General features: G+C 32.6%; 1 protein-coding gene across 3 annotated transcripts in view; it reads left to right on the top strand.

The window, feature by feature from the left end:
• SI (sucrase-isomaltase) overlaps nucleotides 1-12,203 on the top strand; it is a 140,663-nt gene extending 128,460 nt beyond the window's left edge. For all 3 annotated transcript variants that reach the window (XM_066241417.1, XM_066241420.1, XM_066241419.1), the window contains 4 exons: nucleotides 1,028-1,116; nucleotides 7,780-7,829; nucleotides 8,046-8,213; nucleotides 11,694-12,203. In XM_066241417.1, the coding sequence (XP_066097514.1) occupies nucleotides 1,028-1,116; nucleotides 7,780-7,829; nucleotides 8,046-8,213; nucleotides 11,694-11,762 (376 nt within the window). In that variant the 3' untranslated portion in view covers nucleotides 11,763-12,203. The remainder of the gene's footprint in view (nucleotides 1-1,027; nucleotides 1,117-7,779; nucleotides 7,830-8,045; nucleotides 8,214-11,693) is intronic.
• The last annotated feature ends 3,342 nt before the right edge of the window (nucleotides 12,204-15,545 follow it).

The raw sequence follows: 15,545 nt of genomic DNA on the forward strand, positions 1-15,545 counted from the left end.
TGGGTTAGGTATATACAGGGTGGGGGAAATAGGTTTACAATCGTGAGTAAACAAACAGGTAATTCCTGTATTATTTATTAATCATTGTGTTACTCTCCACATAAACAACTACAAACTCACTTTGCCCCAACCTGTATATAGGTTATGCAATAAAGTTGTAAAATTATTTTTAATTTCTTTTTAAATATATTTTAAAACTGTGGGTTAAACCAGAGCTTTAATGTTACAAATAAGATATACTTTTATTCCTGTAAACTGAACTGCCATAAGCACATAATTCACGTGAAGACATTTTTACATGGAAAATTAATGAGTTTCTATTAAAATTTAAATTTTAGATATTCTGACATTTTAAGAGACTTCCATAGCAGTATAACCTTTAACATTTTAATTGTGAGCTGCAGATAGCTAAGCATAATTTGTCTGAGAAATTCTTCCACAGCAGCATGAGTCTGTCAAACCAACTCTCTTGTACAGTGAGCATGGGAGCAGATATTTTGGTCCTAGACAGACCTATGTAGCACAAGCTTGAACAATATTGTCCATTACAATGATAACACTTACAACTTGTTTGGCACTCTCCACATTCTTATTAACAATTGCCAATGATAATTCAGTGATTTATATATGGAAATATGAGGAAGACATGTGAAATAATAAAAAAAGTATTAAAATAATTTTATATTTAATGATAAAAACAAGATTACCAGTAAGAACAAATATGTCAATAAACTGAATATGGTTTTAATTATTATAAATGAGGCCACTTTTTATTATACTACATGAATGTTTGAGATCAAAAGACATGCATTTTTTCATTAAATATAAATAATTTTGTGGTCTATGTCATTTTCATGAACTCATAAGAAAAAGGAAAGTGCTTTATTTTTTTTTTGTCTAAGTCAGTTACATTCCCCTTAATTGATATTCTTAGCTGTGTTTCCTTGGATACTTATATGGATGTCATGTCATAGCAAAGCATATTCTACTCTATAAATATTTCCAAAATTATATTTCTTTTTTATAGTCGACAAAATTACATGAAGCTAATTGTTGCTGCAGATGACAGTCAGATGGCTAAAGGATCTCTGTTTTGGGATGATGGAGAGACTATAGGTGAGTGCTCTATTTAGTAAATAAATGTAATTGCTGGCATACAGATTATTGTATTACTTTTTTTCTTAAGTAAGAAATGGGGAGGTAGAGAGACAGACTCCTGCATGCGTCCTGACCTGCCTCTACCGGGTGATACTCTGCCCACATGGGGCATTATTTTTTTGCTTGACAATTGAGCTATTTTAATGCCTGAGGTGAGGCCATGGAGCTATACTCAGCACCTGGGGCCAACTTGCTACAACTGAGCCATGGCTGCTGGGAGGGAAAAGAGAAACAAAGAGGGAGCAAGCAGAAGGGAAGGGGTGCAGAAGCAGATTGTCACTTCTCTTGTGTGCCTAACCAGGAATTAAACCCAGAAAATCCACACATCAGGGTGACACTTTACCACTGAGCCAACCAACCAGGGCCTTATATTACTTTTATGATACCTATTATTGTACTTTGGAAACAACATGAAAACATAATATTGTTCAAAGCTAAAATAGTTTAATAGCTGTGTAAGTTTTTTAAATAGTGTTATAAATATTTAAAGAATTTCTTATTATTCTAAATATAACTATAATTAACCTCTGTGGTAAATGGCTGGATAACTAGAAGATTGTGTGTGGTGTGTGAAGGAATTGTATATTAATTATTTTTGTTTTCCGAAAAGCTAGTCCAGTGCTGTTCACATAATAAACATTCACTATGTATGAGGTCAGGTGGGCTAAAAAGTTGCATTTCATTTGTACATAATAGTGATGTAAAGGGTGCCTCAAAAAATGAGAAAGTCCAGAAAGAAAACTCAAGCTTGGTCTCTATATTTTATAGCTATTTGTTTTTTTGTTAATGCTCAGCACTTTTGTCATGAAAGATTTAAGGATTTATAGAACTGAACTGGTAAACTTTTTGCAATGTGTTCTCTACCAGCCATTGTGAGCAGATTCACCTTGGATAGTGTGTAAAGAATGCAGATTCTGAGATGCATTCAAATTTAATTAATTTGGGGAGAGGCCCAAGAATCTATCTTCTAGTAAATGCCTGTAGGTGATTATCATACAGGTGGAGGATTAGGTTTATAATACTAGCTCTACTAGATGGGTATCTGAACATTATCTTTATATAAACCTTACTTATAAAACTAATATCTATATGATGCTGAAATTATCATGGGAAGTCCACTGCAATTTAAATAAATTATGCATAGATGAGGTATTAATGGCAAAACCATATTTTTCATTGTTTCAGATAAATCATACTTAATATACTGAAACTGTAAGAAAGAATCTAAAAGTAAATAAAGTATATAAGTAAGTAGATATAAGTATCATATGGTAGTAAGCAATATTCTTCAAATAAAAAGAATAATCTTTGTATATTGTGGTTTAGAAGTGAAGTGTTAATTAGGTAAAACACTATGCTTATAGAGCTTGGACATTCATTAACACATTAGCTAAGACTCTATTGACCTTTATCCTATTGAAGTTTAGTTGCAGATATTTTTTTAGTCACTGGAAATCACTGAGCATAATTTTGATATTTCTTTGTGTTTTTATGCAGGCACACTAAACGGTTATGGCCAATCATATCCACATTTTTGGTTATATTTGTAATATCATTATATTTGTTATAATTAAATGTAAAGATTTTTTTTGGGGGGGAGTATTTTTCTGAAATGAGAAATGGGGAGGCAGAGAGATAGACTCCCGCATGTGCCCCACCAGGATCCACCTGGCAAGCCCACCAGGCAGTGGTGCTCTGCCCATCTGGGGCATTGCTTCATTGCAACCAGAGCCATCCTCAGCACCTGGGCCCACTTTTCTCCAATGGAGCCTTGCTACAGGAGGGGAAGAGCGAGACAGAGAGGAAGGAGAGGGGGAAGGGTGGAGAAGCAGATGGGTGCTTCTCCTGTGTGCCTTGACTGGGAATGAAACCCAGGACTTCCACACACCACACTGAGCCAACTGTCCAGGTCTTAACTATAAAGATTTTTTAAATCTCCCATAATTTTTTGAGTAAATAGCAATAATGTAGAAAATGTTTAGAATCTCTGAATTTATTAGATCAGAATCTTCAAAGCAGTTTTCTGTCCCAGTAAGTTTTCAATCTAATTACTATGTACCCGTCTAAATAATTTCCTCCTTTAAGTACATTCAGATTTTTATGAAATATGATTATGTGCTGACATATTCTTTTCTCAAAGATAAATCAAAACAAATTTATTTTAAAACTTGTGTACATTAAGTAGATTTTGATAATAGTTCAATAAAATATTAATTTGTGCTACTTATCTGAATGAAATAAATATATGTGTACCTTTGAATAAGATTACCTTTGGCCCCTGGTCAGTTGATTCAGTGGTAGAGTGTTAGCCTGGCATGTGGATGTCTCAGGCCCAATTCCCAGTAAAGGCACACAGGAGAAGTGACCATCTGCTTCTCTACCACTCCACCTTTGCCTTCTCTCTCTCTCTCTTCTCTTCTCAAAGCCATGGCTTGATTGGTCCAAGTATATCACCTAGGGCATTGGGGATGGCATCGTGGAGCCCCAGACTCAGATACTAAAAATACCTCAGTTGAGAGCATGGCTCCAGAAAGAGGTTGTTGAGTGGATCCTGGTTGGCACACATGTGGGAGTTTGTCTCTCTTTCTCTCATGCTATCACTTGGAAAATAAGAAAATAAAAAAGATCATATGTGGTATCTTTCTTTTATTCATTGAAAATAACATCAAAACTCTTCATAACTTCTTAATAGTTGTCACTTCTGTTTTCTGTCTCATACTTCTATTCTTTATAAGTTGCACCTAAAAACTGAAGCTATAATACTTTATTTAAAATTTAAGACTAAAATATTTTACCTCAAAATGCATATTAAATAAATTATGTACATCCAGCCTCAGTTGACAGAATAGCTTTCTTCAGGCAACTCCAAGTCCAGCTCAGGCAGCTACCAACCATAAAACACTTGTAGTTCCTACCAGGTGGTCCAGGATAGAGCATAAGAAGCAGCTGACCTGGATTTACACCAAAATTTCAGGAAAAACTAAACAAAATGATGGCAAATATTTACCAGATATAGACTTCACAACTCTGATTATAAAGATGTTCAATGCACTCAATGAGAACTTCAACAAAGAGATAAAAAATATAGAAATGGAACTAGAATAAAAAAAATAATAGTGTTAGATAAAGCGGAAAATAAAATCAGAGATTTGGAAGACAAGTTAATGGAAAACACACAGACAAAACAGCAAAAGGTATAAAGAATTTAAAAAATGAGGATAGTTTAAGTAACCACTGACCAACATCAAGCAAAACAACATTCACTTCATAGGATTAACAAAAGGAGAAAAAAGAGAGATATAGATTGAGAAACTATTTGAAGAAATGATTACTGAAAACTACCCTAACCTGGCAAAAGAAATAGACATACAAGACTAGGAAGCACAGAAAGTTCCAAACAAGATGAACCCAAAGAAGCCTACATGAAGACACATCATAATTAAAATGGCAAGGCTTAAAAACAAAGAGATAATCTTAAAAGTAGCAAGAGGAAAGCAGTTATTAACATACAAGGAATTCTCAATGACTGTCAGCTCATTCTTCAACAGAAACTTTCAGGCCAGAAATATTTGCACAAAATATTCAAAGTGATGAAAGCAAGGATCTGCAACCAAGATGACACTAACCAACAACACTATCATTAGAATCGAAGGACAGCTACAGAGCATTCCAGAAAAAGAAAAGCTGAAAGAATTCATTATGACCAAACTAGAACTACAATAAATATTACAGAGACTTCTTTAAGAAGAAAAAAAGATAAAAATATGAATAATAAAATGGTCATAACTATATATCTATCAATAATTACTTTAAATATAAATAGATTAAATACTCCTATCAAAAAACATAGGGTGGCTGAATGGGAAAAAAAAGACCCATACCTATGCTGCCTCTAAGAGACTCATTTCAGATCAACAGACAAACATAGAGACTAAAATTAAAGAGATGGAAAAGATTTTTTTATGCAAACACACATGCAAATGAAAAAGAAGCTGACTAGAAATACTTAGTAGGACAAAATAGACTTTAAAACAAAAGCTATAACATGAAACAAAGAAGAACATTTTATATACAATAGCCAAGATATAGAAGCAACCTAAATTCCCATAAATAGAAATTGTATAAAAAATATTAGAGATAAACAATAGAATGTCACCTGGTCATAAAAAAGAATGAAATCTTACTATTTGCATCAACATGAGTGGACCTAAAGGGGTTTTATGGTAAGTAAAATATGTCAGACAGAAAGACAAATGCCATATGATTTCACTAATATATGAAATCTAAAAACCAAATAAGTGAGCAATCAAAAGAGAAACAAACTCATAATACAGAAAACAAATTCAAATACAGATCGTTGCCCAGGGGGTTAGGAAGTTAATGAAAAACATGAAAGGATTTAGTACAGATTGGCAATTAAAAATAGTCATGAGGATGTAAAATAAAATTATAAGAAATAGAGTCAATAATATTGTAATAATTACATATGGTGCCAGGATATTAGCCTGACTGAGGTGATCACTTTATAAGTTATATAAATGTCTAACCAATATGCATATTCTTGAAATAGTATAATATTGAATATCAACTTTAAATGTAATATAATATTTTAAATTAAAAAGTAAGTCATACATACATTAGTATAGAGAAAAAATATTTTAGACAGAATATCACTTAATTTTAGTATAGGCACAATTCATTTCAAATTAAGCAATTTTTTTGAGAATTAAAGAATACAGTGCTGGTGTGTATAAGTGGATAAGGAAATCAAAATGTGTTGCTCTTTCAATGTTATCCTAACAGTTATTTCAATCAAGTATTTGACTCTATTTTTGAATTTCTGTCTTATGTTTGCTTGGTTTTATAAAGGAACATAATCTTTTTTTTTTTCAGTGACAGAGAGAAAATCAGAGTGAGGGATAGTCAGGGACAGACCGACAGGAATGGAGAGATGAGAAGCATCAATCATTAGTTTTTTGTTGTGCATTGCGACACCTTAGTTGTTCATTGATTGCTTTCTCATATGTGCCTTGACCATAGGCCTTCAGCAGACCGAGTAACCCCTTGCTTGAGCCAGTCACCAAGCTGGTGAATTTTTGCTCAAACCAGATGAGCCCATGCTCAAGCTGGCGACCTCAGGGTCTCAAACCTGGGTCTTCTGCATCCCAGTCTGATGCTCTATCCACTGCGCTACTGCCTGGTCAGGCAAGGAACATAATCTTAATAGTCAGGAAAAACTGGACTTGTTTCCAGACCTTGATGACAAAGATGGTCCCTGACTTAATGTTGGGTCAATTTAGGATTTTTTAGCTTTATAATGGTGCAAAAGGGATGCACATTCAATAGAAACTACACTTCAAAGTTTGAATTTTGATCTCTACCTGAACTAGTTGTTGTTGAGTCAGGGGCGCAGAGAGAGAGATCAGCAGATGAAATCATTGTGGACTAGCAAAGGACCACAGCTTGTTCAGGCAAATGGTGCCGAGTTTGCGCTGTGTCCTATTTTTATTCACAAGATTTCAAAAAGCTTGTTTACTTAAAAATTGGCATAGCATCAAGCATAACCTTTACTAAAGATACATGGAGTACACTTGCATGATAGCTTAATAACAATACAATCTCAAAAGGCATTAATTACTATTGCTTCTATGGTCTCCACAACATTTCTCTCTTTATCTCAAGGGATAACCTTGAAAGAAACAGAAATCTTATGAGATTTTTTTACTGAGAAAAAAGCCCAGCAACTGCCTTTAGTCACATAGACCTGCTTCAGTGACCCGCCTTCAAGTCACAAAACAATTCTCTTGGCAAAACATGCTTTTCTTGCTGGCTATGTTCTCCTCCAAGGCCATGCAGTGGATTATTCCACTACAACTTGTGATGGGCTGTGTGATAATCTTTGGGAGGCTGAGCAACAGCAGTCCACAGCTCTCAGATCATGCGGCTAAACAACTGCTACTCTGCAATGTTGCCAGTTTTTTTTTTTAATATTGTGTTTTCTGAATTCAATAAATTTCAGTATTCAATACTTTTTTATAAAATAAGTTCTGTGTTTGATGATTTTGCCTAACTGTATGCCGATGTAAGTGTTCTGAGCATGTTTATGGTAAGATAGACTAAGTGAAGATATTTTCACAGTTCAGGTGTATTAAGTGCATTTTCAACTTATGATATTTTCAATTTCTGATGGTTCAATTGGGATGTAAATAAAAGAGCATCTGCAATTAGTGGTTTCTCTTTTGGCTATTTATATGACTTTACTGGGACTCACATTAATCCTCTATATAGTGGGAATACTAATAACACATATTTCAGAGTAGTGTCATGAAGTATTTAGAAGTTTGACAAATAGCAAGCACTTAATGCATTATAGGTGTGAGATTATTTTTCAAATTAATTTTAAATACAGCAAGATTATATTTTATATAATAAAACACTATGTTTACAATCCTTTCTGGAGAATCACCCTTCATATCTTTTAGTATTCCTGGAATGCATTTGAAAAAGTTAAATATGATGTAATAAATGGTTTTGGTACCCTTTATACAGGGAAAGTGAAGCAAAATGTACTAGTATATATTGTTCTTTAGAAATATAAATGTGTCATTTCTTTCTTTACAGACACTTATGAAAAAGACCTATATTTCTTGGTACAATTTAATTTAAATAAGGTATGTATAAATTTCAGATCATTTATATATAATTTTGTTAAATAAATAATATTAAAATTGTATTTGTATACTCTAGTAATTAACATACCTTATTTCAAACATATAAATAAACAATTTGTTTTACTGTGAAATATATTTTGGTTAACAGATATATATTTTTTAAAGTTTAAATTGCTGTTTTATATGATGGATTTAAATTATTTCTTGCCCTTATAGACCACCTTGACAAGCACTATATTGAAAAATGGTTATATAAACATAAATGAAATGAGGCTTGGATTCATCCATTTATGGGGGATAGGAAAGACTTCTGTTATTGAAGTTAATCTCCTATATAAAGGAAATAAAGAGTCAGTTAAATTTACTCAAGAATCAAATAAGGAGGTAAGTGCATAAGAAAATATTTTTTAATGGAGCAATTCAAAATATCTATATAGATGTCTTTAATTTGTCAGCCTAAAAGAAACATAACTATGTGTCAAATTTAACCTTTCTTGTTTATTTTTATTGAACTTCCATATTTATTTTTATATTATCATTCTTGGCAACTTGGCTTACAAATATAATTTACTGGCATTTATTTTAAAATTCTCCTAACATAATTAAGCAAGATTAAGCTTACTTTAAACCTCTAAATTATTTTCATTCATGAATGGTAATGTGCATATATATATATATATATATATATATATATATATATATATATATATATATTTGTATTTTTCTGAAGCTGGAAACGGGGAGAGACAGACAGACTCCCGTATGCGCCCGACCGGGATCCACCTGGCACACCCACCAGGGGCGACGCTCTGCCCACCAGGGGGCGATGCTCTGCCCCTCCCTGGCGTCGCAACCAGAGCCACTCTAGCACCTGGGGCAGAGGCCAAGGAGCTATCCCCAGCGCCTGGGCCATCTTTGCTCCAATGGAGCCTTGGCTGCGAGAGGGGAAGAGAGAGACAGAGAGGAAGGAGAGGGGGGGTGGAGAAGCAAATGGGCGCTTCTCCTGTGTGCCCTGGCTGGGAATTGAACCCGGGTCCCCCGCATGCCAGGCCAACGTTCTACCACTGAGCCAACCGGCCAGGGCCAAATTTATATTTTTTTCAAAAATAAAATATCTGTATTTCAACTTTTAATATGTCTTAGATAAAATACATGTGAAGATACTTGCAAATTTTATAGTATTGTTTTTTAGCACTCAGGAATATTTGCAATACAAGTGTATGAAGCTATAATTCATAGATTGAACCAGAAATCAGAATTATGTTAAAGTTCCATTGTTGCCAGTAATTAGTCTTTAACTTTGAACAGTTAATATTTGGCCTTCTTTTTCTTTGCAATCAAATAAGAATATGCAAGTAAACTACCTCTTTAGCACTTTCTAATTTCAAATTTTGTGAATCTATGTCCTGTAAAAGTAGATTTCAAAAAATATATCTTCTAGAAACCAACTAATGTTTAAATATGTTTGATCTAAGTTTAAGGTTATATCTGCATTGCTAAAAATGTGTATTTGTAGGCCCTGTCAGATTTGCTTAGTGGACAGAGAGTAGGCCTGGCATGTGAATGTCCTGGGTTTGATTCCTGGTCAGGGCACACAAGAGAAGCAACCATCTGTTTCTCTTCCCCTCTCTCTCTCTCACTTCTCTCCCTCTTCCCCTCCCGCATTGGGTCGAGTGTCGACCAGGTGCTGAGGATAGCTTGGTAGGTCTGACTGGGACAACCTCAGGTACTAAAAATAGCTTGGTTGATTAGAACATCAGCTCCAGATGAGAGTTGCTGGCATCATTCAGTGGAAGCACATACAGAAGTAAGTCTGTCTCACTATCTCCACTCCTCTCACTTAAAAAAACAAAACAAAACAATAAAACCAAAAAACTATATGTGAGCACATACCTGTTTGTGTTTCAAGTTAAATGAAAACAACTAGTTATTAATCAGTCATTCCCCATAATATTACCTTAAACAGTAGCTAGTTAGCTAATTGTAATTATGTTTTAGACACAATCTTAAATACTCATCATCACCTGTAAGGCCATTTTATCCACTTGAAACTGTCCTATTATTACTGTTGTTTTGTAGTCAAATGGGATTTCCCTTTTAACATGAAACTAATTATTGCTTTTTTATTAAAATACTTTTATTTTTTAAAATTATATAAAGTTTGAGAAATTATAATTTTGTACATCTAACATCTTTTCTTGGTAAAATAAAAGTTGACAACCCAGAGCCTCACCCTCATTTTTCTTCTTTCTAAGATTTTACTGTTTTTTTTTAAATTTTTGTGTTAGAGAATCATTGCTTTACTTCATGCTCTTATATGTCAGATCTCAGTCCCTGAGAAGACAAATGTCCCAATAATAAATAGTCAATGGTTAACCATATTAGAAATCAGTTTTGTTGAACATACTAATATTTAACAGATCAAAAAAGAATGGTTTGCCTTGTATATTTTCTTGCTCTTTATAAACCACTACAATGGCAAAAAATAAAGCTCACAATTTTCACTATAAAAATAAACTAAATACTGTCAACTAAAGTGTTAAATAATTTAAGATACCAAGAGTATTCTTTTAAGTTTTTTTGGTCAAATACTTGGCATAAAAACACACCATTCATAAAGAAAAGTTCATTCTATGGTTTTTAAATACATTCACAAAAAATTTTAAATATTAAGGCAAAACTTTTTGCAATATTTTATTACCTCAGTGATTCCAGAAGAAGATATTAACTTTACTAATAGTGGATTGTTCCTTAAAGTACATTGAAACAAAACAAAGTTAATTATGAGTACCTACCTTTTCCCAAGCCTTTATAGATATATGAGAAAAAGAAAGAGTGGTCAATTTCTCCCTCTGCCTTGTTTCTTTTCTCCATGTGTGTGGAAATTACTATATTCAAAGCATGACCTGTATTAATACAATCTTTAAACCATTTTATTAGCAACAGTGGTGACTAGTTGCCTTTTGTACAGGTTTTAAAAAGCTATGTGATTATTTATTGCTTTTCATTTTGATATTAAATAATCTAAGTTTTGGTATAAGATAAATCAGCTTCAAACATAGGTAATGAATATTAAGAAAACTATTTAACTTTCCAAACTCTTCTACCATAAAATGTGAGAAATAAATCTTGTGATGCTATGTTTTAGTGAAGAACTAATTCTATAAAACCCCTAAGAGAGTGTATGGTATTCAATAAGTACTAAAGAAATGTTGCTTCTCTTCATCTCCTCTTCCATAATTGATGACTAATTCCGAATTTACTGAGCAATAATAAGGTTTACTGACATCATCAAATAAAATAGCTACAGATGATTGTTTGTCCTTAGCTGCTTAATTGGCCTCCTCCAAAATTAGTACTTATATGCTCTAATTGAAATTCTCTCCCGTGAAAGAAGTAACACACAAAATTGAAATCATTGTCAATAAATTGAGCATTCTAAAGCCCTTCAAGTTTGATGTAAAAGAATTATGTTTCTAATCTAAATTTTGCATGTAGGTGACTACATAATATTTCAGGGTAGGAAGAATAGAGATATATGTAGTGCAGGTATAAAAACCTTCTTATGTAGGACTCATGGAGAAAAAGTAAGGTAACAGAAATTAATATTACTGGTTAATAATCTTAGTTATTCACTGTCTTTGAGAATCATTCCCCCTCTCTGGGATTTATTTTCATCATCTGAATAATGGGTGAGTTGGGCGAGATAATTTTTTAAATGGTTGTGAAATCTCTGAAATAATTCATCAAAATAAAAAATAAAAATGTCATATTTACTTATAGAACATTTATTTAATTATGAATATAATCTTTGTTAAAAATTATTCTTATTAAACAATTAGGTGCCATTTTACTTTTTTTTAGATATTAAATATTAATCTGACAACGAATGATGTTACTTTGGATGAACCAATAGAAATCGTCTGGTCATGAAGAGTATCATCAATCCCAGTGCCAAAAGGACCTTAACACCTGGACTCCATTTCACTATACTTATAAGCTTCCCCTTATTGGTATCTGTGTAAAATATGATATTTATAAGATAAATCTAAAGTTACTGCACAGTATACAACAAAATGGATACTAATTCTGTTATATTAATGTGGCTAGAATCAATTTTTAAAACATATTTAGTAAGATTTATATCGCTCTATCAACTTTGCTAAGTATCAGATACAACTGTAAATTAGTACTAAATATATGTGTATAACTAAGCTAGAATTAAAACAGGTTTTTTAAATAAATGATTTTTTGTATAATTTAAATAACATTTTCTTCATTGTTTTGTAGATTTACATTATGTACCAATAGTTGTCATTAGATTTAATTTCTTAGTGTGTATGTTTAATTGGAAAATAAAAACTAAGACACAAAAAAGCATACAAGATATACAATTTTTTTTTTGTTTTCTAAAAGAAAATTATGTTCTTCTAGGTAACTTTAACAAATTCGCATCGACTGAATGACTAATCCAATAGACATTTAATTTTCACAGTTCTGGAGGCTGGAAAATCTGAGACCAAAGTGCTAATAGATTAGTGTCTAGTGTGGGCCCTCTTCCTGGTTTGCAGCAGTATTCTCATTGTTTCCTCATGGGGTAAAGATCAGAGGGAAAGGCACAAGCTCTCCGGTGTCTCTTATAAGGCACTGATCCCATTTATGAGGACTCCACTCTCAAGACCTGGTTACTTCTAAAAGGTGCCATTTCTGATATAAATACTATGACACTGGGGATTAGAATTCCTATATACGATTCTAGAAGGGACACAAACATTCATTCAATAGCAGATATCAAAGTTCCTTTTTATAGCTTTGCTATATATATAGGAGGAAAAACATTCTTGTCTAGCTAGTTGAATAAATCATGTTAGCATATTCATTCAGATTGAAATGTTCTCTAAATTAGGGCCTAAAATTGTATTCAGTGGTATTTTTTTTAATACTTAGGTTGCTTTGAATCTACTTAATCAACTAATATCTGTGATTCCATGTACTTAATTTCTAACTAAATAATTAGAATATTGTTATAATGAAATTTGTAAGACAAATCATACCTCAAAATACAAAGCCAGTTAAATTAATAATGATATAGTAATGATAACAAAACAATAATAATAAATTAAGTTTACTACAAGAAACATTACAGCAATTGCGGACAACTGACAAACTGATTGTAAATTACAAAACCAGGTACAGGCAAGGAATCCGCAGTCACTAGTTAGAATTATGAACGCAACCATTTCTGGAGGCAATTATGCAGTAGTCAGTGAAATTAAGTTTGTATATTCTCTTTGAGCAAGAGTTCCATCCTTAAAATGTTCTTACAGATAAACAATGAGTATATACAAATATATTTAGTACTTGTTAAGAAAAAAAATAAACACTGACTGCTGTCAGCTTGGAGTTTGCTTGGCTGTAAAAGTTAGGCCATGATGTTTTTCTGTTGAAAATAACTATTTTCATAGAACATCAAAATCAGATAAATTTATTGTGTAACTATAATGAAGCAAGACAAAAGCCAAGACAATTCCATAATCATTTTGAGTAAAGGAAACAATGAAAACATTCACCAGATCACAAAGATATCAAACATCTATTTATCTGGGCTAATATGAGTGACTTGTTTTTTTGTTTTTCTTTAATCAATTGCAGTTTTAGTCCTATTAAATTCCTGCCACCTCTTAAAAAAAAAAGCTATTAATGTAATGAATCATAAAATATTCTTGTTTTCTGAGAGCACCCAGTGTGCAGGAAGCTTGTGTTTCCTTGAAACTTTATCTAAATGACATGAACAAGACCAAAACTTATAAGACCTTTTAAACTTTCTGTCACTGAGAAAATTGATTCTCTCTCTTTCTGCAATGAGTCAATATATCCAACTTTGTTTGACTAAAAGTATATTTATGATTGTTTTGTGTAATAGGAATCAATTTTGACTAAAATAGTAAAGGAGTAGTGATAGTATCTCACCTTGTAGAGCTCCTAATAACACAACCATTTATGGGGCCTAAATTACATTGGAACAGTTTTGGTTCCTATGATTACATTACTCAAACATGTTAGCTTTAAATATAAAGTTACCTGGTGCAATTGTGATTATTATTACAACTGTATTTAGTTTTCAATGTCACATTTCATATACAAGAGAGTACAGGCTTCCAGGTGTGTATCTTAAGAGGGATTGGTTATTTGCAGCTGTTCACATAAAAATGAGATTCCTATATCTGTATCTCCTAAAATAAACTGAGGCAAATATATGCTTCCATTTTCTGCTACTGCTATTTCACCCTATAATATCTCTAATAGACATATCAACTTTCCCTTTTGGGGGGCAAGGAAGAACTGACTCACTTTGTGAACTTTCAGGCTATGAAAACAACTTACTCCATATTCGTTTTCTATTGCTATATAACAAATTATTAAAAAGTTAGCAACTTAAAACAACTCAGACTCCTTGTTTCATAGATTTTAAGTGTTTGGAGACAGGCTTAGCTGGCTCTTCTGTTCAGGAGACTTCCAAGGATGCAATCTAGGGGTTGACGGGCTTATGTTCTCATCTTGTGACTAGAATGGGAGAGAGTTTACTTCTAGGATCACTTTGATTGTTGGCAGAATTAATTTTTTTTTTACATCAGTAGGAATGAGGATCTTTTTTTCTGATGATTTTTAGCTATAGGCTGCCCTTAGTTTCTTAATATTGCCTTCACCTCCTAGAAGCCACTGATAATTTCTTGCTATATGTTCTTTCTTAACATGGCCACTTAAGGCAGCAAAGAGAATCTCTGGAGTAAGTCTTCTAGTTGGGTGGAAACATATATAAATAAATAATAACAGGTGTGACATCCAGTCAACTTTGCCAAATTATACTGGTTAGAATAATAGACAAATCTCGTCTACACTGAAGAGGACAAAATTGCACAAAGGTGCAAGTACGAGGTGGTGATACTTATGGGAACAACCTTAAATTTTGTCTGCTACATGCCCCTGCCCAATATCATGTGCCAAATCTCCCTTGAAGTTTGAAAAAATTTTCCTTTTGGTATTAGAATCTCCACTTTTTTCTTTCTTGCATCACAGATATGGTAGGCAGTTCTAGGACATACTAAATTTTACTTCCATCGGTGATATCTGTGTAATAGCTACCATATTTGGCAAAGAAAAATGATTCTTTTTCTTGGCACATGTGTCTCAAAAGAGTTAGACTCTTATTATACTATAACAATGTTCATTATTCATGGATAGATGCTTCATGACGGGATAAATTTAATGTATACCTGCAGCAGAATACTATACATCAGATTAAAAGAAAAAATAAGATCCCGCATACTTCAACAAGAATAGAACTTACAGTTATCATGTTAAATAAAATGAAATAAACAGAATGATATGTATTACTCAAAAATTGTAAGTAAATATTTTTAAAACACATCATGCAATATAAAAATATATTTTTTCACAGCACCACATATATTTGGAAATATAAGAAAGCTGAATTGGAAGGATTTATATGAATGAAGGTAGGTGACTTCAGAAAAAATGAGAATGGGGATGAGAAATAAAACAAAGAGCATAGATAAATAAAATATGAAAGAAGTATGTGCTATATACAAACAAAATTAGAAACTATAGCTTATAATATACTCATTTCTGGTTATAAGTTTAAGGGGGAAGAAGAGTGCATTATGTAACAGATGAAGAAGTAGTAACTAGTTAAAA

The sequence above is a fragment of the Saccopteryx bilineata genome, chromosome 8 (assembly GCF_036850765.1).
Source record: "Saccopteryx bilineata isolate mSacBil1 chromosome 8, mSacBil1_pri_phased_curated, whole genome shotgun sequence".
NCBI lineage: Eukaryota > Metazoa > Chordata > Mammalia > Chiroptera > Emballonuridae > Saccopteryx > Saccopteryx bilineata.